Source organism: Colobus angolensis, unplaced genomic scaffold (assembly GCF_000951035.1).
Source record: "Colobus angolensis palliatus isolate OR3802 unplaced genomic scaffold, Cang.pa_1.0 Scaffold35, whole genome shotgun sequence".
NCBI lineage: Eukaryota > Metazoa > Chordata > Mammalia > Primates > Cercopithecidae > Colobus > Colobus angolensis.
The window spans coordinates 679,522-706,821 of record NW_012116821.1 but is presented as its reverse complement, the minus strand read 5'-3'; the positions used below and the strand labels follow the sequence as shown (position 1 = coordinate 706,821).

The following is a 27,300-nucleotide window of genomic DNA, read 5'->3' as shown; positions in this document are numbered from 1 at the left end:
AATAACTTCCTCATCATTTTTCCTCTCCACTATCTTGTCCTCTAATGGTCTTGAACACCATGAGAGTGTTGAATGAAGACCCTTTCGTGGCCAGTGGCCAGTATTGTTTCTGCGTCTGTGCATGTGGTCGTGACTTAGCTTTTGGGCATATGATAATCATCAGGAACTGAGTTGTACATTCTTCGGTGTCATCCGTATATCATGTTGATTACAGTTCTCAGTTGTAATATCTAATATCTAAGATTTAAGGTTTAATATCTCCTTAGCCCAGGTCCCTTGTGAGTTCCAAGTGCTGCTCTGAGCTGATAACCCGTCACGTCCTAGACACCCTAGCCTGGAAACTAGGACATCTGCTTTGGGCCTGTTATGGCTAAAGCCGCTAACACTGAGAAACAGCTTGTTACAGTGTTGACGTATAGGGTTAGAAAGGCAAATATTTAAATTCATTTTAAATCCTTTCATTTGAAATTTTAGTAGGTCATTTTGGTATACTGATAGACTGAGTTTGGAAAAGGGCTGGCAGCATTGAACTAGAATATTTTAAGTACTTCTAATGCCTTTGTACTGATTTCTTTTTTGTAATCAAACCCATTAACAGACTTAAAACTCAAGGAAGAAAAAATAATAGTTGTAATTTTAAATAAGCATTCAGTTACAAGTAAAAAGCATTTTTGTATTCGTTACCATAGTTACCAAGCAGTTTTCCTATAGTTCTAGAAAAAATGGGCCGGGCGCGGTGGCTCAAGCCTGTAATCCCAGCACTTTGGGAGGTCGAGACGGGCGGATCACAAGGTCAGGAGATCGAGACCATCCTGGCTAACCCGGTGAAACCCCGTCTCTACTAAAAAATACAAAAAACTAGCCGGGTGAGGTGGCGGGCGCCTGTGGTCCCAGCTACTCGGGAGGCTGAGGCAGGAGAATGGCGTAAACCCGGGAGGCGGAGCTTGCAGTGAGCTGAGATCTGGCCACTGCACTCCAGCCTGGGCGACAGAGCAAGACTCCGTCTCAAAAAAAAAAAAAAAAAGAAAAAAAAAAAATGGGCTCCATCATTCAGAGTAATTCTGAAAGGTGCCTTTGGGGGAAAGGGAGAGGAAGGGGTGGTACGGGAGAGGTCCTCGCCATCCCAGAAGCAGGAGACATAACTGGATGAGCTTTGTTGACACTGAGTTCTACAGACTCTCCCACTAAATAGTAACTGCATTTCTCAGGGGAGTGCTGTTGTAGCTGGGACGTGATGTAAGCCAACTTAGCAGGGTATTGGAATTGTATTCAAACTTTAGAAGTCGACTGCTGTAGTTTACACGGGGTACTGCTATATATTTGTTCAGGATTTTAAAACCAAGTGAAAGTTATACATTTCCTGTATTTACAAATACCAACTATATCTCAAAGGAATGAAATCAGGCAAATAAAGATGAAGCCAAAATTAAAAATATAAGGAAGCTGGAAGTGGCAGTTTCTGTACTGGAAGGAGAGTTCATCTATCTGTATTTGTGTTTTTGGTCTTAATAATTTTTAAGCCTTATGTAGAGTTTTGATAATACTTCATGGCTTTAGGCCTAGGCAAGGATTAGATTTTATCTCAGATTTTGCTAAGAGTGTTTTTTCTGGAGACTAGCAGGCTGCTAGTAAGAATTGCTATAATTGGCTCTGTGTCACTGGGAGAACTGGAGTTGAAGGGTTATAGGAGATGAGTCCTGGATAATGGGAGGCAGGGATGAGGGCACCAGGGAGCTCAGGGGATGAAAGGGGAATGGAGAGTCCAGTGAGAGAAGGCTGGTGAGGTGTAGTGAGTGGTCAGACACATGCCGGACAGTTGGGGCCACTTCTCTGTACAAATCAGGAGGAGGCAAGGTAGGGAGGATAGTGCAGAGTTTGTGGGAAGGAACCTGACATCTGAAGTCAATGGAGTGTGTCTTGGGCTGCTGCCTGCACTCCGCCATTCATAGATCAGGTCTTCTTTTTCCTTCCCCAGAACTGCCCTGAGCTGAAACCACCTTTCTTCTCTCCCTATAGCAGTACCCCCACCCCACCTAAACCCTGCGTCCACTCCACAGCCCCTCATCTTCTTCAGTCCCTCTTTCCCTGATGACCACAGACCTCTCCAAGCTGGACAGACACTGTTCCATGGTGTGTTTTGTTAAGGTCTAAGGGAAGTCCTGTAGGAAGAGGTAGTTGTTACTAAACTTGAGGAAACAGATGAAACAACATATAGCACACAATTCAACACACTTACTAAAATGTATTAGGAGCATTTGGCATTAGTGAAGTCACTGCTCATAACTACTGTTCCACACAATTCAACACACTTCTTAAAATGTATTAAGAACATTTGGCATCTTAGTGAAGTCACTGTTCATAACTACTGTTCCACCATAGAATCTTCACGAGAACAGCCTGGTGGACTTCACCAGAAGGCTGATGGACGTTGTGGGTGGGCATTTGGGGTGTGGAAAGGCCGCTGGGCACATTCTCAGCCTGTGTCAGCCCACACCGCCCCTTACCACCAAAGCCTTCTATTTCCCATTCCATCCAGCTGTAGCTGACCTGAAACCTTCGGGGACAGGGTCATTGATTGTTTAAATAGGTAGGTGCAGGGTCTCGGGGGTCCGGGGCCTAGATAACGTAGCTCAGGCACCACAGCACATCAGGATGCATGAGGCTCAGCACAGCTTATTTTCACTTTCTTGTCCATAAAGTCTCACATCATATTCAGTTGTTTTCCTTCTACCCTAAAATAAACACAACCAGAAAAGCCACTCTCCGATCTTCATCTTTTTAAGGAATTATGTGGCCACAAGGATCTTTAGAAGCAAGTCTTCTTAAGAGAAAATGACAACCTCTATGGGATTTCCACAATAGAGTTCCTTTTGAAAAGCAGTGGTGCAGCCCACCCCTCCTAAATTGCCCTACTCTCTTTGCCTTTCATTGAGTCTGTATGAGATTCTCATTAACAACTTTAACAATTCCTGGACACTGAGGCTTTTGTCAATTATGACGAGACTTCCCATTTCCTAGACCGTGGTCTCCGTCAGCATTTTTGTGTGTGTAGTTACTGTTTTGACTCCATTTCCCTCTGTCTTAAAATGTTTTTCCTTTGGTATTTGAATGTGCCCTTGTGAATTACCATGAGTCCATTTTTGGAACAAATCAGGGTGTAAATCTCTTATCAGTTATGCCTGAAAAGTTTTATCTTCTGACAATTAAAGAATCTCCACAGCTGGCAATAGCTTAAACACTATCAAACAGTGACATTTTTTGATGGTTTCCATTTTCAATTTCAGTCCTGCCTGTGCCTTTCGGGGCATTTAAAGTTGCTACTAGAAAGTTCTTTGGCTTTTTAGACTACACTCATGAATTCAGTCCATCTGATTAATCAGTGTCTACCGAAAATAAGTGGTGTCTCTGTCTGAGAAGTTTAGCACTGAGCGGTCCCTGGGGGCCTGTCTGCCATATCTCTGTGTCTTGAAGCTGCTGCTGCAGCTTATTTTTTTACTCATTCAAAAACTAAAATATTCTTAATGCCACCTGTTATCTGCTGACTGACTTTAATGATTTGGATTGATTTTTAAGCCATTGTGAAACTGCGTTTTAAAATTAAGTGACCATCAAGCACAGGTCTGGTGGATGTCATTAGAGAACAGGTGCAGCCAGCTGATTTCTCCATGTCATTTGTAAATCCAGAATGTACCATCTTCCATGCCTAGAGATGACACTGAAGTACATGGAAGAGTCGGTTTATGAAAACAGGCTGTCGACAGCCCATCCTCCTGTTTTACAAGGATGAGTTGATTGGTCACGCTATGCCACATATCATGCCACAGAATGATAATATGTTTGCTTACAACGAAGGTGGACGTGGGCGTGGTGCACTTCACTCCCTTGATACAGCCCAAGATAGAGCAGCCGTTCAAGCTGGTGGAAAAAGTGGTTCAGAACGTATTTCAGTTCCGAAGGAAATACTGCCATCGAGGGCTTGGGTAAGAATGCCTTTTCTTCTCTTCAGTCGCAGTCTTCTTTATAAAATCCTAAGGCACTTTTTAAGAGTAAGAAGCTTGTTTGCTGTGTTGTTAAAGCTCTGAGTATTACACTGAGTTCAGTCCTGTGACAGACAAGACTTCACTGTCACTGAGGAGAGAGCAAAGACTTGCTAGACCTCAGGTGGCTGTCACAGGGTGGCTTTACCATACACACAGCCTGGAATTGGTGACTGCACAGCTCACAGTGGCTGTGTACTGGGGAGCTCGTGGTTCCCCAGTGAGGACTCGAGACAGATAATAATGGGTTTTTTAAGTGCTTGCTTTCTTCCGAGTTGCCCTGTCTCTTCTTTAAGGACATACTTGAGAACTAGGAAGCAAATGTGACTTCTGAGCAGCCAAAATCATCGCGAAGTCCTCACAAAAGCACGTTTCTATCTCACAGAAAGCTGCTGCTCCCAAGAGGCTCACAGGAACCACTGGGAAAACCCAACAGGGCGCAGTGGTCTAGAGGCCGCCCACCTTGATGGGCTCTGAAGGACCACAGCTATGTTGCAGATCCAGAAAGAGCCAAGAAGCTGTTTAGTCAGGCCCAGTTATGTCTGCTTAAGAAGGCAGGAAAGTGTGTTTGTCAAAGATTTCCGTCTATGATCATCTATCCATATTCAGCTGTTGAAAGGGGCTCAGCCAGAGAGGCACATATTTCTCAGTTTCTAAAACTTCCTCACATGGCTTCATTGTAATTCTCTCCTTCGCAGGGTCTGAAGTGTCCCTTCAGCACATGAAATGACAGCAGATTATTTTAGGGGCCGGCTGGGCATCAGCTCCTAAGAGCGCTGCAGTCCACAAAGCCCATTGCTGAGGATGCCAGATGGCAGAAGTTACAGCCTCAGCCTGCCACTTGTGGCCTCTAATTAAGCCAGGATTCCCACCTTACCAGATAGTTCCTGCTTCTCTAGCAGAGGCTTAAGGTGCAGAGCTGGTGACAGAGATGCCATTGACCAGCCATTTTGGTGCTAATTAGAACAAAGACACCCCTGTGGCTGCAGCCCTCAGCTACCGTGCGCTGCTGGTGAGTGAAACGGAAGCTGGAGTTCGGCTCACACTTACCCCTCATGCAGAGCAGGACCCACACAGCTGTACCTGATAGCCCTGATTCATGGGGAGGGGGAACACAAAACTATGTCCTTTTATGTGCTTTTGGAAATCCTGGAATTGGTCTGAGCCTAGAGCTGACACTAGCGTTTGCAAGGCAACCCCCTAGCTAAGTGAAGGGCCCTATTCATTTCAGATACACCGTCCTCAGGACAGACATGGACCAGATACTGTGCCATCTAGGGTAAAAGGGCAAAGTTCTTTGACCTGTTGGTGTTCTTCAGATGTTAGAAACCGTCATCAGGTCTACTTTGCCATGAAACTAAACTCAAAGATCTGTCACCTCACCCTGAAACTGGGGACATGCAATTCCTTGTTGAAAGGACCATCAGCCTATAAGCAACATGCAATCTCCCCGACCATGACACCTTCCAAGCCCTTTGGGATGAGCTCTGTAAGAACCCTGAGACTTGAAGAAAAATGCAATCCAGGCCTAACTCCACAGCATTTCAAGCAGTTCTGCTATTTATTTTAAAACAATGGTTCAATTCAGATAGGTGAAATTTAAAATATATCCTCTACTTCAAATCAGTTTTAAAGATGCTTGAAAAATAACAAAAGGGATAATTATTTATATTTTCCTATCAGCTATTTTCAAACTTTTAGCAAAAAAAGTAACTCTTTTAGCATGAAGAGTTCTAAAGGCTGATAAATTCAAATTCTAGAGAATCAAAACTGAGGATTTGTCACACAAGAAATAATACAACTTTCACATCGAAACATGAGGCAAATCAAGCTTATATTTCTACAAGAACACAACTGAGCAGATGTTAAACTTACCTTAAAAAGTACATGTACTGATTGAGCTTTGGAGAATGCTTTCCCATTGTGGGCTTGCCTCGCGCATCAGGTTAGAGCTGCCTCAGTGGTGGGCTGTGCCTCTTACCTGGCGCTATACAATCCAAGAGGCTCCTGCCACTCCCTCCAGCTGTCAGTAGTCAGCAACTGTGGTGTTTTCAAATGAGGGTTAAAAAGTGTCATGATTTGTGGAATTTAAGTAAAATTCTGATATTTCTCTCTTCCCTTCAGAATGTTATTCCCTGAAGCGCAGCGCTTGGAAAACACGGGCAGGCTGTTAGAGTTGGCAGACATAGACCCTACTCTTCGGCCTCGCCAGCTCTCCATCTCACACTTTAAGAGCCTCTGTGATGTATACAGAAAAATGTGTGATGAAGACCCACAACTCTTTGCATATAATTTCAGAGAAGAACTCAGGCAAAGAAAAAGCAAAAAGAAAGAAAGAGGATGACGCGAAGAGTTACAGACTCTAGCTGCTGCCTGGGGGTGAGCAGCCTACCAGATGTTGAGTTGCACGACGTGGAGCTTCTTATATGGGTACTCTTTTGTCTTTACAGAATGACAATAAAAATGCCAATGACCAGATGTGACTTACTTTCCTTTTACTATAGCTTGGCAGAGAAAATAAATATCATCAAATAAGATACAGTACAAGCTTTCTTTTAATATATACTGTATAGCTATAACAGGTTTAGTATAAACAACATCTATTACAATCTTACAAAAATGAAGTATCTGCACATTTTGCCCCTAAACCACATTAAAATAAATATGCTTTAAATAAAGCAAAAACTGACAGCTGAAAGAAAATGCCCAGAGGATTTAAAAAAATGACCCTTTGAAAACTATTAATCACAACTTCCCCAGCCTTACTTTTTCCACATAACTTAAAATAATTAGAAGGCAATTTTAAGGATTCTAAATCATTTGATACCTGCTCAAAGTGGATATAAACTAAGTAATTTACAGATTCTGACCAGTTTCATCTAGGTTTCTGATCCACAATAAATTAAAATAACTTAAATCTTTACAACCATTTTGTGGGAAAATGTATACTGCACAAAACCCAGGAATGAATAGTTTTTTTGCAATTTCCACTTTACCACCAGTTTAAAAGTAAAATGAGGAATTTAACCCATATCTGGATTGAATCGTCCTATGATTTTCCATGGCTCTCTGTTTCATAAAAACACTCCTCATTGACAACAGATGTTAAACTCTGGACACTGAATTCTCGCTCTAGAACAGAATTTAGATCGATGGTGGCATTTTCAGATTGACTGTCAAGGGACTGGTGACGGAGCTGTGCCTTGAGCAAAGTTCCTCTGTCCCTCTTGGTGCTGTTGGCTTTTCGTTTGATGGGGCAGAAGTGCCCCCGGACCAGTTTGGGCTGCTCTCCTCCTTTCTGGCCCTTGCCTGACTCCGGGCCAGGCTGCTGCTCAGCCTCGGGGTGAACGTCTGGGTCCTCAGAAATCCTCAGTCTCTGGAACTGAATTTCGATGTCTTTAGTAGGGCTGCCCCGCTTCAGAGTTTGATGGTGGTCATCATCTTCATCGCTCAGGATATCACTCTCTTTGATGAGATTGTCGGCAAAATCTGCCAAGCCAGGGTGTGGGTATTTCCCAGGAGAAGCAGTCTTGGAGTCCTGCCTGCCCTCGGCCGTGGGGCAGCCACTGCTCTGGGTGCTGCTGCTCAAGCTGCCTTCGTCCGAGTCCAGCAAGGTTCCCTTGCCAGTCTCACCGGTCCACTCGCTGCTGGAGGAATTCTTCAGGACTTTTAAAGACCTGGATGAAGCTGCAGTGAGAAAAACACATTTCGCTGTGATACAGAAACAGGTTACACAATTTGTAATGTTTGCCTCAAAGCCTGTGTTAAGATTTAACATCTTAATTAAGATTTTATTTTATGATGCCAGGCGCAGTGGCTCAAGCCTGTAATCCCAGCACTTTGGGAGGCCGAGGCGGGTGGATCACGAGGTCAGGAGATCGAGACCATCCTGGCTAACATGGTGAGACCCCCGTCTCTACTAAAAATACAAAAAATTAGCCGGGCGTGGTGGCGGGCGCCTGTAGTCCCAGCTACTCAGAGGCTGAGGCGGGAGAATGGCGTGAACCCGGGAGGTGGAGCTTGCAGTGAGCCAAGATCGCACCACTGCACTACTCCAGCCTGGGCGACAGAGCGAGACTTCCTCTCAAAAAAAAAAAAAAAAGATTTTATTTTATGATATGACTTCAGTTAGCAACTATCCTGGTATTTAGGCAAAAACATAGCTACTGAAAACATGGAAATTTTTGACTTAGGTTTACAGTTGTAAGTTGGGCAATTCAGCATTTTTAGATTATCAGAGCTCAATTATTTAGATAGAACTAGACACTAGAAACTACTATATGGGCTAAGATTTCCTATTTTGCCAATGAGTAAATTGAAAAGTTAATTGCTAATAAATCTAGGCTCCTTTCTTTCACTAAGGTGCTTTGTAATTTGATCAAGATCACACCATATTCCTATGCATCTTCTCACCTTGTGGATTTCCCTTGCTGCTCAATTAAAAGTAGAAAATACTCCTCCCCTCCCCCGCCCCCTTTTTTTTTTAAAGACAGTGTCTTGCTCAGCCACCCAGGCTGGAGTGCAGTGGTGTGATCTCCACTCACTGCAACCTCCACCTCCTGGGCTCAAGTGATCCTCCCACCTCAGCCTCCTGAGTAGCTGGGACTATAGGTGCGCATGACCATGCCCAGCTAATTTTTATATTTTTTTGTAGAGATGGGGTTTCGCCATGTTGCCCAGGTTGGTCTCAAACTCCTGTTCTCAAGAGCTCAAGGGATCCACCTGCCTTGGCCTCCCAAAGTGCTGGGATTACAGGCATGAGCCACTATCTTCAGCCTAGAAAATACTCTCTCTCTCATATGAGAACTGTCTCTGCTGGAATTTCAAACCAACTTTCTGAAATTTGATGTTATAAGGGTGTGTGTGGATGGGTGGGTGTGTGTGGATGGGTGGGTGGGTGGGTGGGTGTGTGTGTGTAGTTCTGTTCTCTTGGATTGAAAGAAGCAAGGGAGTTCTCAGTTAACAGCATGTTACTTTGATGGCCAGTTTATTTTGACAATGGAGAAAATAGTAAATATGTGGTAAATCTGAAGAGGTCACATTGATTTGACATGAAAAAGAAGTTTTGCATTTTCTAAGACTAAAAACAATAAAGACAATAACAAAATAGTTAATGTATAAATAAGGTTCTGAAAACTGAAGCTGAAATTTTAGAAACAAGCAGAAAGAATAATGTGATTTGAAATGCTTACTTGGTGCCTTATCGATTAAGAACGAGTATAAGAGGCCCCTTAACTTAGACGGCATTACATCCCAGTCAACCCACTGTTCAGTTAATAATATTGAAATCGAGAATGCATTTATTATACCTACTAACCACTGCGGCTTAGCCTAGCCTGCCTTCAGTGTGCTCAGAACACTTACAGTAGCCTGCGGTTGGACAGAGCACAAGGTCTGTTTTATAATTAAGTGTTATGAAATCTATTGAATGCTGCACTAGAAAGGAAAAACAGAATGGTTGTCTGGGTATTCGAAGTACGATTTCTACTGAATGTGTGTCACTTTCACAGCATGGTAAAGTCAAAAATTTGTAGGTTGAACCGTCAGAAGGTGGAGACCCTCTGTGTAAGGTTCTTGATCTTCATTCAGCATTGACCTTCAGGATGCCTGGCACTGCTCTGAGCACTGGGAGTACAGCACTGAGGAAAACAAAGTCCCTGGACCCATGCACATCTTAGTGGAAGAAGCAAAATCGTACATTTGGACTATGTCAGCTGGTAGGAAGACAAGGGATTGGGGGTTGGGGGTGGCTGTATTTTCCAGTAGAATGTCTGGGAGCAAGAGGCATGTTTAGGTTTCTTCAAAGGAGATAAAGGTACCTTGATGATTTACAAAGTGAAAACTCACAGCTGTATTACAAGAGCATATATGCTTTTCAGAAGCTCATCATGTTTGCTTGAATAAACACAAGGCTAGCAAAATTCTCACCTAATTTAGCTGAAACAGGAACTCGGTTCTTAAGAGGTACCAGGCGATCCTTACATGTTTTCTCCAGTGGTAATTCACACTTTATGTGACGCCTGAAGTTTTCCCTCAGAATAGAACGAATCACCTTAACAATGTTGGTTTTGCTTTCACTGTCACTGGGTGGGGGGGGAGAGAAAACAGCAGAAGTGTCCAGAGTGTTCATCGTGCTTCCATTCCACGCCCGCCTGTGTTCCTGCGCCTTGCACCTGCTGGGCCAGGCTGCCAGCCAGCCACCCAACAGCAGTGCCATGTGGCCTCCCATACAAAAGGAGGTGAGAATTGATCACTCTTTTTTGATATTTATTTAATCAACATATTCTCCTACTAGCGGCCTCAGTTGCCTTTTTCGGAGGGTGGGGAGTGTGACCCTGATGTCATCAAAATTCAGGAAGGCACTAAATATAAACTCCCTTCCTTAAGAGACATAATTCTATGTTATTTATGTTGGTTTTAATCTTTGGAAGTCAGTCATACCTGCAACACAACTGAAAGATGGTTTCTGGCCGTCCTTCTATTTCTGACTTCGTATGGATCAGTTCCCATATGGAATTATTTTCTGTCCCTGTGTAAAAGGAAATGGAAACAAGACTCTACAACTTTGCCCAAAATGCTGTGGTTAAGAACACTTGTAAAGTTTAAATCTCATGAGTTAAGAAAGTCTAATATTCCCAGTCCTGGCTCATTTTCTTCTGTGGCTTGTTCTATGTATGATTTTCACAGTTACAAGAACTGAAATGCCTTTTGGTTACTCTTTACATTTCCTGCTGCAGATTTTCCTCCATCTGAACTGCCTTCGCCCTCTCTCTGGAGCCCCTGCCTGGGGAAGAGATTCGGTGGATCCTATTCTTCAACCCTCCTTTGCAGTTTTGCCCTTTCCTTGGATGGAACAGGAACTGGGATACTTGCGGTAAAAGAGGCCAACCCCAAATGCAGTCATGTTCTAGAAAACATAAGCACTTCTGACAAAAGTTAAACAGAAGCCCAGCAGGTCACTGCATGACTCAGCCTGCTGGCCTCTTCTGTCACCAGAGACCTGTCACCAAAACAAGGTTACTCTGGAAGAATCTCTGAACATTTTCCAGAGTTAAAGATTTTTTTCTTTTTATATCACCTAAAGTACTACCTAACCTTAAGGAATTTTCTGCTGTATTCTAAATTTATATAAATAAAAACATAAATTTGTGGATCTCTTTGTTTTTCTAATACATTTTAGGGTATCAAGGCAGAAAGGAAAATGTTGAAAACTATTGATAGAGACAATAAGGAAACGATGAAAGGCATTTGGCAAAGAAAAAGCTATCCACCAGCATTTACTTTCTCCCAGAAGTCTGCCAAGGAACAGCAAAACAACCTCTCTTTGTCCTCATTTTCCTTGTCTATAAAATAAAAGGCACCAAAAATTATCCCCAAGGTCCTTTCTTACTTTTCATTCCACAGTTAAGTCTACTGAAATGCTTTTTCTGGCATCGTACTGCATGAAACAGTTACCTGCTGGATTCCCCAGTCTGACTTGCAGCGCGGAGATGGGGATCAACCAGCGGAATTTAAATGGGTCCAAGTCAGCAGAGTTGTGTGCAGGCCGGGAATTCGAGGGCTGTAACATGAAGGCCCACCAAGAAAAGTGTTAGGGAAGCTCTCTCACTGGGGGAGGATGTGTGCACGGTGAATAGGAGTTTATGTTCTCCCCGTGGGCGAGTCTCCGAGCAGCCATGTGGGTGTTCAGGGCACAGAAGTCAATCAGCTACGCACCCAATTCTCAAAGACCTCACATGCTGGGGAAGGTGCGGAGGCAGAGTTGTGGTTCAGAATCAGTTACAGGTCTCAAAGCGAGAACAGCAGCCAAGGCTTCCACGCCCTCACGCTATCTCTGAATGGTAAACCGATGGCATATGGTATCCACAGCTAAGCTTTGTTTTTGTTTTTCTGAGTCAAGGTAAAAGGCATTTGAAAATAAACCAAAGTTTCACAGACTGTGTGTGGAACAACCATGGGCCATTTTCAGGGATATAAAAGTTGATGTTCTATGTAGGCCCCCATATGAGTATTTATCTACTTCATTTACTTATTTATTTATTGACAGGGTCTCACTCTGTCGCACAGGCTGAAATGCAGTGGCATGATCAAGGCTCACTGCAGCTTCCACCTCCTGGGCTCAATTGATCCTCCTGCCTCAGCCTCCCAAGTAGCTGGGACTACAGGCACGTGCTACCACAGCCAGCTGCTACTTGTATTTTTGGTAGAGGCAGGGTTTCACCTTGTTGGCCAGGCTGGTCTCAAATTCCTGGGCTCAAGCCTCAGCCTCCCAAAGTGCTGGGATTACAGGCATGAGCCACCGTGCCCAGCTGTACATCTTCTTTTAAAGCAGACATCTTTCACGGGGAGACTCAGAAACACTCTCAGTATGTGATGGGGTTAGTTACCCTCAGAGTAAGCAGTATCAGTCAGCACAGCCTTGGTGCTCAGTGGGCTTTTCAGTTCAACGTTAATAGGAAGATACAGCCATGAAAAGGTAGCTTAAATTAAAACGAATTTTTGCCTTACCAATTTCTTTTTCAGTTTGCAGTTTTCTTTATAAACCAGTATGACGGCTCTCTTAAAAACTAAAGAAAGGAAAAGAGAAAGAAAGTCTTTATTTTATGCAAACTCTTCCAAGGTTAAACTAGAGCTGAATGTCTTAACAGAATAACGCTCTTCAAATGTATGAGTCTCTAAGACCAACACATGAGTGAATAAATGGTACTTCCCTTTCGCTCATATTTGAACTATGCAGAAGCACCTGCTTATTTACAAGCTACTATTGGAAGTTGATCTTGGCTTTTTAAAACTCTTTATTTTATTGAAAGCTGAGGACACTGTGTTCATCTCAGTGACAATATACCGTCACTTGCTCTCCCAACTCTCAGAGAGAATTAAAACATCTTGAAATGCAGCAGACTATTAAGATAGCAGGTTTCTGGCCAGGCGTGGTGGCTCACGCCTGTAATCTCAGCACTTTGAGAGGCTGAGGCAGGTGGATCACCTGAGGTCAGGAATTCGAGACCAGCCTGGCCAGCATGGTGAAACCCCATCTCTACTAAAAATACAAAAATCAGCCAGGCGTGGTGGCGAGCACCTGTAATCCCAGCTACTCAGGAGGCTTAGGCAGGAGAATCGCTTGAACCTGGGAGGTGGTGGTTGCAGTGAGCAGAGATCACACCACTGCACTCCAGCATAAGCAACAAGAGAGAAACCTTGTCTCAAAAAAAGAAAAAGGAAAAGAAAAGATAGCAGGTTTCAAAATAGCCCCAGGGATCTGTTCCTGTAACACTTGGCCTGAGCCAAGCAGCAGAAGGGAGAACAAGATAATGAAGATGCAGAGAGATGCCGGAGTTTTAAATAGTTATAGTTGGGGGCTGGCCCTGTTAAGTCCCCAACCATTATAGCAATTCTAACTCCTGGAGCTCAGGAGTGAATTGGACTGGTGTGGCCAGTGAAGTTCTTCGTTAACCCCAGCCTCTTCAGTCTATATTCTTCTGAATGGAATACTAACCAAATACTGTGAGCTCAAGGTCCTTTCTAGCTTTTCCTAGAGATAGAAATGGATTCAACCAGGAAACCGTAGAGTGCATCAGAAGCTCTCCCATCGAAAGTTCTGTTACCTAGATTGTAAAAACAGGAGGTAAGGAAGATGCGGAAATCCCATGCTAGATCATCTCATGTTAGATAGTGATGTACACACAGTCATTGCTAAAATGCAAGCACAGCTGGTTTAATTTTTATGATACCTGTAAACATGGGGCCTTAAACAGTGGAGGTTTTGAAAATATGAGCTAAGCCCCAAAGTGTCTGATCAATAACATAAAGGTGAAGGCATTTTGCTCCCATGCACACACATGTAGGTGAGACATGCCTTGTGACCAACTCGATTTCCATAAGATGAACTCTACCACTGTCCGTGGTGCTTCTCGAGTGCCTTTGTAAGCTTTCCCCTGGGATCTAGTCCATCCACTACCTCTGAGCTCCATTCGGGCTGCTGATAAAAGAGCACCAGCATTGAAACTGGCCAGAGTGAAGGACTGATCTCCAGCTCTTTCCTGTTCCTGCCATTTTCTGCCTAAACTCTGCTGCTTCCAGCATGCCGGCTTTAGAAGCACAAGATTATAAATTAAGCAATCAGATAAAAAGGAAAAATACAGAAAATGTCAAATCCTGCTTGGACTAGATTTATAAGTAAGCAGGCAACCACCAATATTTGATGTTAAAAATATATAATTTGATGTTAAAAAGATATATTTGATGTTTTTTTCTTTTTTTTTTAAAAAAAAGCAAAATAAAAAAGGAAAAGCCCCAGACTCCATATTGCCAGTTCCCACGTCCTTTCTCCACCCCAGCCTCTGCCAGCTCACCCTCCACGGATGTTCCAGCCAATGTGAATGTGACATAAGGTTATATTTTAAACCAGTGTAATGAAGTTTATGATATGTCTATACGTAAATTGTATAGTTCATTAGACACATTGTTATCAAGAAAATCTTAGGCATTTTCTCCTCCAGGAAAGTCCTAACAGGGCAGCCTATCTGGGAGGTACAGACCCCACAACCACATGCACTAGGCTCCCAGAGTGCAGGTGCCTCACGGACCTCCTTCTCTGTTCCGCTTTGCTCAGCTACTAGCTGGTCAAACACGGTCCCATAATCCTCATAGATCTTCTGCATCTCGTTGATGTGGCTCGCTACTTTCTCCATTGCCTTTAGTGCTTCTGCAAGATATGAAATCATATTTATTTAAGAACTGTTATTTGTTTTAGATCCTATCCAACAGTAATAATGGAGTCAAGATTCAACTCAGGATTCCAGACCAGTACCCACTAGCAGGAGCATTACATTCAGAATAAGTCACAATAGCCCACTGTAGCCCAGCCATTAGAATGAAGAACAGCAAAATTATCTTCTACTTCAAATTCTTTTTGAAATGAGGCAGAGTATCAGTGAAACATATCACTAATAATAACAACTGACATGTATGGAGCACTTTCTACTTAGCAAGGATCACGACAGGAGATTTCTGTGAATCATCTCATTTAGTGTACACAATAACTCAAAGACTAATCAATCCCATTTTACAGATGAGAAAAGTGAGTGCAGGATATTCTGCCGGAGTTCCAGAGAGGAAAACACGAGAATGGAGCCAGGCTTCAAACCCAAGACTGACTGGGCTTAGGGCACCAGCTCTCGAGTTTGGCTTCCCCGTCTGGGAACCGGGATCCAGGTTTAAATAGAACATAAAAACACCCCCGTACATGACTGACTGACAGAACAATTGTTTACATTTATATATGGTATATGTTCATAACTTTCTGTGAAGGAATATGAGGGATACATTATTTTATAAAAGCCAAAAAGCAAAATTTTAGGCCACTTCTAAATTCATTATTCTGTATACTTTTTGTCTCCCAATGCAGCATTTTAATTCTCTCTGGAGGGAAGTTTGGAAGGAAGTTTTTAAAATCAAACCCTTCTAAAGATGATCGTAATACAAAATGAAGTTTTTACACAGTATGAATGCTGAACATAATTTGTATTATTACAGAATTTAACTGTCATACAAAAATGCTTTCCTCTTGTTGATTTTGATACCAAAGTATGCTTGTCATGGAAAAAAGAGCCAGTTTAATTTATGCTCTTCTCAGTATTTATTATTCAGTAATACTAAAGTGTTAATAAGTCTCTTTCTCTCCCTAGAAATTTTATCACCTATGGTTTAACTGAACCTCCTAGTTTCAACATATGAACAAATCACTATCTCCAACCCAAATAAAGCCCCTCTTTAAGGATCCTCTATTTACTATCAAACTGCCAGGCTTTGTGTTTTTGACAAATTGTATCTCAGGCAATAATTTCAGAAGTTCAAACGGTAACACAACAACAGCGACTTGATAGCACAACCCATCACTGCCAGTTTGGTTTCGGAGCCGAGCTCTGCTCACAGATCTCCACAAGGTGGAGCCTCACCCAACAAATCCGACCAGCAGCTCGGGTGGCGAACACCACAAAACTTAACCAAGTGATAGGAAAAAAGGCCTGATTTTCAGTTCCAGCGGCACTGTTTCACAGCCAAGTGACCTGAGGTAATTTACTTATTTTGAGAGTGTAGACGGAATCATCCCTGCATAGGAGGAGAATGGTGATACCCTGATGGGTGATACTATAGGAGGAGAACGGTGATACCCATTTTTACCCCAGTATTTTGTAAGCTCTAAAGGAGTGACCAGACACCTAGCTACTTTCACATATTCAAATGAAACCTAAGATGAACCATTGCAGAACTGAAAAGTGACACAGGACGTGCCACTAGGCAGGGAAGAGGTGAGCTGGCAGGCCCAGGGCACGGCAGGCAGCCCCTCGCCCGGGGGTGCCCCTGGCCGCCCTGTCCGGCCCTCGCCCGGGGGTGCCCCTCGCCGCCCTGTCCGGCCCTCGCCCGAGGGTGCCGCCGCCTTCTCACCCGTCAGGTGGTAATGTTCCTCACTCTCCTGGTCCGTCAGGGACACCAGTTCCTTGAGCAGCAGCGGGTACTTGAGCACTCTCTGAACCGGCTTGATGAGGTAGGACTCCAGCGTGGAGGAATGCTGCTTGGTGGGGTTCCGGGCGTCCAGGAAAGCCTTGAAGGCTTTGTCAGTTTTAGCTACAAGCAGATGGAAAAAAGACCTTAGAAGAGCACAGTGGGGTGAATTAAATTCTTCATTTATCTTTAACATTTATAGCTCATCCATTTCTATCGTCCTCCTAATGCCATTCTTTAATAAAAACCCCAACACATCAGCGGGTCAGGCACCCAGCTGTCAGCGTGGAATTCCGCCTCACAGCCCTGACAGCCCTGGAGTGCTGGGAGCTTCCGAGGATGGAATGCAGGCTGCACGCCAAAGAGTAACACCGACTCAAAATGCGGGAATGTCTGACTTTAAAGACACATTTCATGCATACCCATGAGAAAAATTGTTATAGATGACCTAAAAAGTGAGCTTCAAACAATTCATTAAAAGTCATGAAGCGTAGCCAGGCGCGGTGGCTCACGCCTGTAATCCCAGCACTTTGGGAGGCTGAGGGGGGCGGATCACCTGAGGTCAGAAGTTCGAGACTAGCCTGGCCAACATGGTGAAACCCGTCCCTACTAAAAATACAAAAATTAGCCAGGCATGGTGGTGAGTGCCTGTAATCCCAGCTATTCAGGAGGCTGAGGCAGGAGAATCACCTCAACCCCTGAGGTGGAGGTTGCAGTGAGTCAAGATCACGCCACTGCACTCCAGCCTAGACAACAAAGTGAGACTCCCATCTCAAAAAAAAATCATCAAAAAAGCCATTAAGCAATGTTATCCAGACCCTACACCATACCCACAAAAATTTCATAAAGAAAAATAAACCAGTGTTTTTCCCACTGGCCTTACACTAATTATTGCTTATTCTTATTCTGTACACTTAAGGGCTATCTGAAAAGCAGCATCTTTTCTCCTGTAAAGTAAGGTGACAGGCACTGCAGCCTATAGCCTTCACTCCACAGCTCCAATCAGATTCACCGTTCGCACACCCAGAGCCACAGCTCCCTTCCACCAGACATGGCAGTAGGACCCTCTCTGGCAGTGAAAACTGCCCCTCTGTTCAGTGTCTGAGTAGCATGAAGGGTGTGTGTAGGAATCCAGGTGCATTTGGTTTGAGTACCAGTGGATACACCAGTGCTACTTGGATTCCACCAGTTGGCATTGGATGACCAGCTGCTTGGAATGTAGCTACTCTGAAGGAAGATAAAGCCTTATTTGGGATTGTGTTGTAAGATCAAATATTCCAGAAGATGCAATATCATTTTGAATGTGATTACCAGGCCAAGAAGGTGGTGACAGGACCCCTCTTCTTTATGACAAAGGAGGAACTGAGCAAGCCCTTGGTATGCTTTCATTGTACTGCATCGATTGTCAATACGTATTGACAAGTACATTGGTATGCTTTCATTGTACTACAGACCGTCAATACAAAGGTGCTTGTGGGCCAGGCTTGGTGGCTCATGCTTGTAATTCCAGCACTTTGGGAGGCCTACATAGGAGGATCACTTGAGGCCAGGAGTTCGAGACCAGCCTGGGCAACACAGTGAGACCCATCTCTACGAACATTTTTTAAATTAATTAATTAATTTAAAAGAGGGTGTTTGTGGAAGGAAATGGCAACAGAGGTCAGACAACTGTCTAAAGCCACTGGAGAAGATGGATTTGGGCTGGGTCTTGCTCATCTGAAGCACTCTACCCCACTGTTTAAACATGGGGCTTTTCTTCTGGGATACCATGATGTTCTGGATTAAAATCCAATGGCAGAGCTGCATCCGTGGACATGAATGAGCACTAAGGGTGTCAGAATAAACCTCCAGGTGCCCTCCAGGCCCACGCAGAGAGAAACACTGAAGAGCAACCTTTGGAAAATGTGAGCTCTTTCCAGGTGCACCAGAGAGACTTTACTTTCAGCTGGCAAACTTCTTGTGAGTTTGGTGGTAGGTTGTTGTGGCTTCTCAGGCTTAAGAAGGTTAACAAGGAAAAAAAAAACAAAAAACATAGCATGCATTTCTTTCTACTCCCATCTAGGGTTTGGGGTTGCAAGTTTTTAGAGAAAGGAATTTGGCAAGAAAAGAATCCAGATGTAACTGACAGCAAAGTGACACGTGGCAAAGCAACATCTCTGCTCTTAGGCACACTTGTTCCTGGCTACCAATAAACTGACAGAAACAGAAACCTTTCCCTTTAATATTTGTCACTGTCAAGGTCAAGGATGGACCTTAATACATCAAAATTGCACTTACTCTCTACCTGTTAAATACAGATTTATCCTTTACTAACAGTTAAAAATGCAAAAAAAAAAAAAAAAAACCTATAAAAGGTATAAGCAACTTACCTCGCTCCAGAACCTTCTGTACTTTGATATGGTTAGCACAGAATCCACTGTACAGTTTAAAGTGGTCCGCATAATAAAGGAAAGAGCCTCCGAGGGAAAATAGTAGTTTCTAGAAGGGCAGAGGGGAAAGTCAAATCAGACATGGTTTAATCAATGCGTGCCGGCTTGTGGCATTTGACAGCCCCGTGGCTTCCGTCAGACTCCACAGCACTAATGCCTTAAAGAAGTTCAGGCCTGCTCCGTCCACACAGGAGGTGGGGAACAGCCCAGGTGCTGCCCTGGCAGGTCTCTAGCTTGACTGCAGAGTTTCCAGCAGCAGAGCCTACTGACAGTGTGCAATCCGAGGACAAGAAACAAAGAGACTTCTGTAGAAGTACAGCTGACAAGGTAGGATGTAAACAATCTGAGAGGTTCATTAATAAAGCTGATTCTGCATTGCTTGGGTAGAGTGACGCTGTCTGTATGGTTCCAGGTCCCCTTGGAGGGGTTTCCTACCACACTGCGGCTTACACGGATGCTATGGAGCACTGGTGCTTCAGAGAAGAGAGGGCTCGAGCCCAGCAATTAGAAACCTCTCCTCTTAATCCCAGATCCACATGACCACAGGGGAGAAGGATTGGGCGCAGGGTGTAGGAGCTCCGGTTTCAGAAGCAACCACCCTGGATATCCTTAAAAGCAGCTGAGAAAAGAGCACGTGTGTGCTCAGCAACCAGGCGGGAGGTGCTGCCGGACTTCTGACTACCAGAAGTATGTGCACCAGGAAAAAAAAAAAAAAATACAGCCTTCCCTTACCACCCGCTAGAGGAAAATGGTGCAAGGAAATAGTCACAGGACAATAAACAGTCAACAGTCACAGGACAAGAAATTCTTTCTCATGAGAGAATTTTGCACCTAGCCACTTATTTTCACTTTAAGCCTAAATCTGAGATACTTACTCTAAACTGTGAGGGGGTTTCTAGGGTATTAAAGTCAGATGATGCTGAAATCCCATCCTCCAGGGTCTCCAGAAACACCTTCTGAAACTCAAGCATCTCTGGCAAACTTCCAAAAAGTGACTCCATCTATGTGAAGATCAGGATTTGAAACGAGGGGATTAGCCATGAAGTTCGGGATACCACGCTAACTCTTAGGCCCACAAATAAATCACAAGGAAATTCTTCACGGAGAAGCAGACAGAAAGTAAATCCTTTAAGAAGACAGCACATTCATTATGAGATATGGCTTATACATAGAAAGTTTCACAGCTCCATCCCCTATAATTTTCTATTTCTACAGTAACTTTTTAAGTGGATGTAAAATTCTCAGAATTCAAATCAAGAAAAACATAAGTCACTAGAAAAGAACTAATTATGTGGTTTAACATTACAAAGATATGTATTGAAAAGGAATTTCTGATCACACTCTCTTCTACCTCAAAAAGACCATAACCATCCCTCTGCCTTTGTAAATGCTCTGCCACTGAGTCATGCAGCCGAGGCCACAGCAGTGGCTTAGGAGGAGGCTATGCCTGGGACTCTCAGAAGACCCTTAAGTCTTGGGATGTTCTTTTGGGATCAATAGAGATCATCTCGTAGGAGTTCTGCTAAAAGGCAAACAGAGACTAACCCATGGATCACTGGACAGAAGGAAGGGGATTTTATTTACCTCATCTTGAGTAAGAAAGGTCTCATTCTGAAGTGGCTCCAAGTATAACTCAAAGAGGCAGCTCAGATCCTGAAAGAAAATACAAGAAAGTGTCTTCAATGCTTCAGTCTCCAAAATACCCACAAGATTTGGGTAGCAGCAACCTGGCAGCAGCTCCCAAGGCTCCCATCAGGATAATGAAGTTTATGCCTTGTTGAAATTATTATTATTATTATTATTTTTTGAGACAGAGTCTTGCTCTGTCACCCAGGCTGGAGTGCAGCAGCGCGATCTCAGCTCACTGCAACCTCTGTCTCCTGGGTTCAAGAGATTCTCCTGCCTCAGCCTCCTGAGTAGCTGGGACTACAGGTACACTCCACCATACTCAGCTAATTTTTGTATTTTCAGTAGGGGCCAGGTTTCACCGTGTTGGTCAGGCTGGTCTTGACTCCTGACCTCAGGTGATCCTCATGCCTCAGCCTCCCAAAGTGCTAGGATTACAGGTGTGAGCCACCACACCCAGCCTTTGTTGAAATTCCTTACCCTAAAAGTAGTGATTATTGCTCACCTAATTCAAAGAGGTTAATATCACAATACAGGCAACAGCTGGATTCCATACCTTTATGGATTCCATACCTCTGCCTCTCTTCGGGCCACTGCAGCAGGAGCACTCACTTCCCTGCAGAGGAAGGTCTGTGTGGCACTAGTGTCAGATGCAAACCAGCTCCTGGCTTCTTCTGCCTCAGAGAGCAGAGTGAGGTCCAGCGTGGAGCTGGGAGGGTCAAGATCTGGGGAGCCCTTCAACTTTGGGGCTGACTGATTTGCAGAATCTCAAACTCACATATTCAAAGTCAATAAAAAATTCCTACAGAGCTGCAGCTCTAATGGCTAAACTCTCAGCCATATTTGGGTCTCTTGTAAATGAGGCTCCAGCAGGACAGTATAGTGGAAGTAGACTGTAGTTACAAAATCCATGAGCAAAAGATTTTGTTTAATAATTTGAAGCCAAAGCTGGGCATGGTCATCCCTATAATCCCAGCATTTTGGGAGGCAGAGGCAGGCAGGTGGGTCACTTGAGGTCAGGAGTTCGAGACCAGCCTAGCCAACCTGGTGAAACCATTTCTACTAAAAAAAGAAAAAAAAAAAAACAAACCTGGATGTGGTGGCCCATGCCTGTAGTCCCAGCTACTCAGGCTGAGGCAGGAGAATCACTTGAACCCAGGAGATGGAGGCTGCAGTGAGCCAAGATCATGCCACTGCACTCCAGCCTGGGTGACAGAGCGAGACTCCATCTCCAAAATAATAATAATAATAATTTGAGGCCAAGGCCAGGATATAGTTTAGTGATAGAAAAGATTTCTCTTTTATTCTGAAGAATTTTGAGCCCTAAAATACTAGAGGCAGTTGACTGCAAAGTCAGCTATAATAACTCCCTCACTTCCCAAGAGGGGAATCTAAGACCCAGAGCTTTATAAAGCCCAAAGCGCCCCGCAGAACTTTCTGGCCTTAGTTCAGAGAGCAAGGCAAGGCCTGTGACACGGATACTGTTTCACAATAAAAACCTCCCTGACCTTCCCTCACCATATTCCACACTGGACCGCTCAGAGAAGGGAGACGACAGAAGTTACTGAATCATACCTCAGGGAACACAGAGATGCCAGCGATTTCAAGGAGCATGCAGGGACCCAGGTTAAAAAAACAACAAGATTCTGTGTTAAGCATCAGCAACAAAAAAGAAATTAAGAGACGGTGGTGTGTGTGTGAATCACAACAGGCGCCAAGTGCGGGTTACTTTGCCCGAGGGTGTTGGGGCCTGGCACTCATTCCTCACAGGCTGGTACTGCCCGGGAGGACTTACTGGGCTGCAAGGTCAGGTCCGCGCAGAGCTGCGGGGGCAAAGGGCTGTGACCCGAGGAGCCCTGAGGAAATAAAGTGCAGGTTTCTTGCAGAGAGAAGGGAGAGTTGGTCCTTGTCTACTTCACCCATGACACCATCTGAGTTCTCCTCCAGCCTGTCACTGAAATGACCCTCCTGGGGCAGCGTGACCTAACAGGAAACTCTAACAACACTATTAACAAAAAGGGACATCAGTTCTTCTCTCAGCTCTGCCCTTGACTCTGGGGGCGAGAGCTCCATGACTATTCTCAAGATGTCAGAAGGGCTCTGAAGCTTCCAAAATATCTACAGCTCCACACAGCGACATGGAAATAGGTGACTGTGGAGATGGGATTATTCAGAACTCAAGTCTGAACAGCCCGGCTATTCACTTCATCTCCACACCCTAGATAGAGGACAAGACATAATGGAAAATGAAACTAAATTGTCATCTCTCTAACTTTTCTTTCTCCCCTTTGAGACCAAAAGAAGGGGCCTTGGGAAGCTACATGTGAATAAGGCCTTAGGTAAAGTCCAGGTAAAACAGTGACATCAACAAAAGGGGAAGCTCAGATCTGTCTTGCAGAGAAAGAAGGTAATAGCCACATGTGTGTGCCAAGCCTTAATTCAAGGACTCAGCACCTCAGAATTGGAAGGCATTTAGAGAAGGGGGACCGAGTGTCTCAGACCCCAAATGAGGGAGTTGAAGGGGGCTGTCCACCAGGCAGCAAGACGGAGGCAAAGCCGGGCCTGGACCCTCAGCCCACCGCACCACGCCACACTGCTCCAGTAACTGACAAATGAAGCAAGCTTCAAATGGTCCTAAAGCTCCAGGAAACACTTAAAGCAAAAGAACTCTGCTCCCCAGGCTCCTGTATTCTTCAAAAAATCTTTCTCAAACCACTGACTTGGGGCTTATGAGATGAATAAATGAATTCTTTGGGTACTCAAGATACTCGGCAACTGCCCCTTCATAATGGTGCAAGGATATTCCCACGTGCTGACCACTCCCCAGTGCATGCGCCCCAGTTCTACACGATGACAACCATCAGGCAGGGCTGGCCCGGGCCACCGCCGGGACTGTGGGCCCTGGATCAGCCGTCACGTATGTACAGATTGTTCCCAAGTTCCTCATCACCTAAAATGATCTCTCTCCCCTTTTACTAAACCAATACAGACTCCCTTCCCACAGATTGCAAATGACAAACCAGAACATCTGTTTCCATAGTGAAAGCTACCTTGGTAACAAAATAAGCCAAGGATCTAATTTTTTTCTGAGTCTCCTCAGCTCTTCCACCCTCTCACTCCTCCCCTCCCTTCTTTGAGCAATTCACTGATTCAAGGAGCAGGCGTCCCCCTGGGGAGCGGCAGGTGTCCCGGGCAGAAGTGATCTGGGGACCTCTGCCAGCATACCACTCGCCATCAGCAAAGAGGCGCGAATGCACGAACGCCCAGCGCTTCCCTTACCTTCACGTAGGACTTCTCTGTGTCCACAAGCTCCTGGATGACTTTGCGGAGGCGGTCTGCATCAGAGAGGTGGCGGGCCAGAGGCCTCGGAGGAGGATCCTGACTCTCCCGCAGTCCTTCCATGCCGTTGGCCTGAGTGTCGTTAAAACTCCTGCACAGTGCAGTGATCTGCTCAGCACTCTGAGAGAGGACAAGAGGTGGAAAATAATGCACGGGGCCCTCCCTGTTAGTATCCGCTGCCCCCAAGGGCACCAAGTGTCTCTGTCTGTGCTCGGCAGGAATCTCAGAGGGGCCTCGGTGTAGGGCAAAGGGTTTCATTCACCTCAGACCCCTCTGGCTATCATTTCAGATCTGAGTGAGGAAGATTTGCACCCACACTCATGTTCGGTGTTTACACACAAGGCTCTCCATTGTCACATCAGCTGTTAGGTGTGTCTTTGGACCTGAAATTACAGAGTCATTACAGAGGGCTGACCCTCTGCAGTCAAGGTGAGGTAGCTCTGAAATCAAGAAGTTATGGCTTTCTAGGGAGCAACAAGAGCAGATGGCCTCAACAGGCCCACCCAGTCCCCTCAATGGTTAGCCTAATCCAGTTTTCCATCTCCCACACAGAACAGCCCGGAGAGACTCAGGAAAGATGCAGCCCAAGAGCAATTTCAGGATGACCTGACCACAGTGGGCCTGGAGTTCTGCCCTCCAGTCTAACCGCTCAGCTCCACAGTTTTGTGGCAAGTAGAATTATGAGTGAAAAAGTCTTGAGCTGGTGCACATGCTAGTAATGGAGTAGAAGCAGATGCAGATGGTAACACCCTCGCCCTGAAGGGGTGCAGAGCCCTGCAGAGTGCACAGGCAGGGAATAGAGGATACAGAAGGCCTGGCGAGGATGAGCGGCCAGGGTTCAACCAGCCCCAGGGAAAACCTCCGTGAGAAGGGAGCTAAGCTGGTCTTAGCAGGGAGCCAGGACCAGGCCTAGGGAATGTGGGCTCAGAGGAAATACTCACTCCCAGTCATGAGAAAGGAATCACATAGATGAAGAGACAAAAAGGAACATGACCATCTGGGGGGACCGCTGGCCTTTGATGTAAGCTCCTATTCAGACAGAAGCACCATGTGCTGCTGCCTTCTCAAGGACAGCCTATTTGTATCCACCTGCCTTTGGCTGGAAAGCCTCACAGGTATCTACCCTGAAACGCTTCCACAGTTGCCGGAGCAGGGTCAGATTACATGTCCTTTTACTTCTCATTCTTTCCATTCCACCCACACATCTCCACCCCACCTCACCACCTCCCCGTCTGGAAGCCCGGTGAGGGCAGGGTGGCTTCTTCCTTTCACATCTCCACCAGCAGCCAGCTCACTGGTCGGCACAGGAAGTACTCAGCCCACCTCTGCTGCGCTGAAATTCTTACTGAACAACGCAGCTGAGCCCCAACACAAATGACTGGCATCCATCAAGAGTCAGCAACTTTTTGACTGTCAACTAAAAAACTCTCCTTTTCTCAGCTTAAATGCCTTCATGCCTGACCTCTATCCATCTCTGTCTTGGGTAAGAAGCTGAACTTCTCAGAAGCATCTCTTAAGATTTACGTAATTCATTTTCTTTGCTTGGATATTGCAGAACACAGCTTACACAAGCATGTTGGTCACCTTGGTAGCCTGATGCATGCTTTTTATACAATCTGTCTCCTGACAAACTGAAGCACCCCAAAGACAAAACAGGCCACTCTCAACTGCCCTCTCTGTTCTATGCTCCAACCCCCGCCAACACAGTTGTCATACGATGTTAATATACAATCCACATTAAAACTCAACATTGATCTCTGGCTGGTCTTTCAGTTCAATTCAGTGGGCATCAATTGAGGGCCTGCTCTGCCTCCAAAAAAGTAGAAGAAAGTTCCTACACAAAGAGGTAAGACTCCTCAAGGATGGAAACCCCAAAGCATAGCCTAAGGCAGTCTGGAATCAACACAGACTTGTGTGGAACAAATGAAGAGTTATAAAATGCACATTAAATGAATAGAGGCAGCATTTTGGAATCCGTTGTCCGGGCAGGCTTCGGTGAAAGGGTTGTAACATGTCCTGGAGGGAGCATGCTCCAAGGGAGAACCAGAGAATGTGCCAAAGGTGCAGTGGGAAAAGGAGCCCAGTAACGTTCCAGGCCTACCTCAAGGGCCAGGTAAGGGTGAGACCCTAACAGATGTCTGCCGTGGGAACTCCCAGATGGCTGAGCTCCTTCAATAGAATCGCTTCTCTTTTGAGTGGGGCACTACTGAAAAGATAACTGAAAATGTGGAGGCAACTTCGGAGCTGGGTAACAGGCAGAGGCTGGAACAGTTTGGAGGGCTCAGAAGAAGACAGGAAAATGTGGAAAAGTTTGGAACTTCCTAGAGACTTGTTGAATGGCTTTGACAAAAATGCTGGTAGTGATATGAATTATAAGGTCCAGGCTGAGTGGTCTCAGATGGAGATGAGGAACTTGTTGGGAACTGCAGCAAAGGTGACTCTTGTTATGTTTTAGCCAACAGATTGGCAGCATTTTGCCCCTGCCCTAGAGATCTGTGGAACTTTGAACTTGAGAGATGATTTAAGGTATTTGGCAGAAGAAATTTCTAAGCAGCAAAGAATTCAAGATGTGACTTGAGTGCTGGTAAAGGCATTCAGCCTTATGGAAGAGGCAGAGCATAACACTTTGGAAAATTTGTAGCCTAACAATGCAATAGAAAAGAAAATTCCATTTTCTGAGGAGAAATCTAAGCTGGCTGCAGAAATTTGCATAAGTAAAGAGGAACTGAATGTTAATCCCCAAGACAATCATAAAAAATGTCTCCAGGGCATGTCAGAGGTCTTGACAGCCCTACCCATCACAGGCCTGGAGGCCTAGGAGGAAAAAGTGGTTTCCTGAGCCAAGCCCAGGGTCCCCATGCTATGTGCAGCCTAAGGACTTGGTGCCCTAAGTCCCAGCCACTCCAACCATAGCTGAAAGGAGCAAACATAGAGCTTGGGCTGTGGCTTCAGAGAGTGCAAGTCTCAAGCCTTGACAGCTTCCATGTGGTATTGAGCCTGCCAGTGCACATAAGTCAAGAATCAGGGTTTCAGAACCTCCACCTAGATTTCAGAGAATGTATGGAAATGCCTGGATGTCCAGGCAGAAGTTTGCAGAAGGGGCAGGGCTCTCATGCAGAACCTCCACTAGGGCAGTGCAGAAAGGAAATGTGGGGTTGGAGCCCCACACAGAGTCCCTACTGGGGCACTGCCTAGTGGAGCTGTGACAAGAGGGCCACCATTCTCCAGAGCCCAGATCCACTGACATCTTGCACCCTATGCCTGGCAAAGCTGTAGACACTCAACACCAGCCTGTGAAGGCAGCCAGGTAGGAGTCTGTATCCTGTAAAGCACCAGGGACAGAGCTACCCAAGACCATGGGAACC

General features: G+C 45.0%; 2 protein-coding genes across 3 annotated transcripts in view; one reads left to right on the top strand and one right to left on the bottom strand.

The window, feature by feature from the left end:
- Window positions 1–6,572, top strand: part of TFB1M (transcription factor B1, mitochondrial) — a 61,149-nt gene extending 54,577 nt beyond the window's left edge. For both annotated transcript variants that reach the window (XM_011952750.1, XM_011952749.1), the window contains 2 exons: window positions 3,853–3,980; window positions 6,162–6,572. In XM_011952750.1, the coding sequence (XP_011808140.1) occupies window positions 3,853–3,980; window positions 6,162–6,381 (348 nt within the window). In that variant the 3' untranslated portion in view covers window positions 6,382–6,572. The remainder of the gene's footprint in view (window positions 1–3,852; window positions 3,981–6,161) is intronic.
- Window positions 6,573–7,010: 438 nt separating this feature from the next.
- Window positions 7,011–27,300, bottom strand: part of TIAM2 (T-cell lymphoma invasion and metastasis 2) — a 569,840-nt gene continuing 549,550 nt past the window's right edge. The window contains 12 exon segments of the mRNA XM_011952751.1: window positions 7,011–7,724; window positions 9,966–10,120; window positions 10,479–10,566; window positions 11,493–11,598; window positions 12,546–12,604; window positions 13,534–13,642; window positions 14,624–14,742; window positions 16,485–16,664; window positions 18,911–19,019; window positions 19,846–19,971; window positions 20,555–20,623; window positions 23,876–24,055. Coding sequence (XP_011808141.1) covers window positions 7,087–7,724; window positions 9,966–10,120; window positions 10,479–10,566; window positions 11,493–11,598; window positions 12,546–12,604; window positions 13,534–13,642; window positions 14,624–14,742; window positions 16,485–16,664; window positions 18,911–19,019; window positions 19,846–19,971; window positions 20,555–20,623; window positions 23,876–24,055 — 1,938 coding nt within the window. The 3' untranslated portion in view covers window positions 7,011–7,086.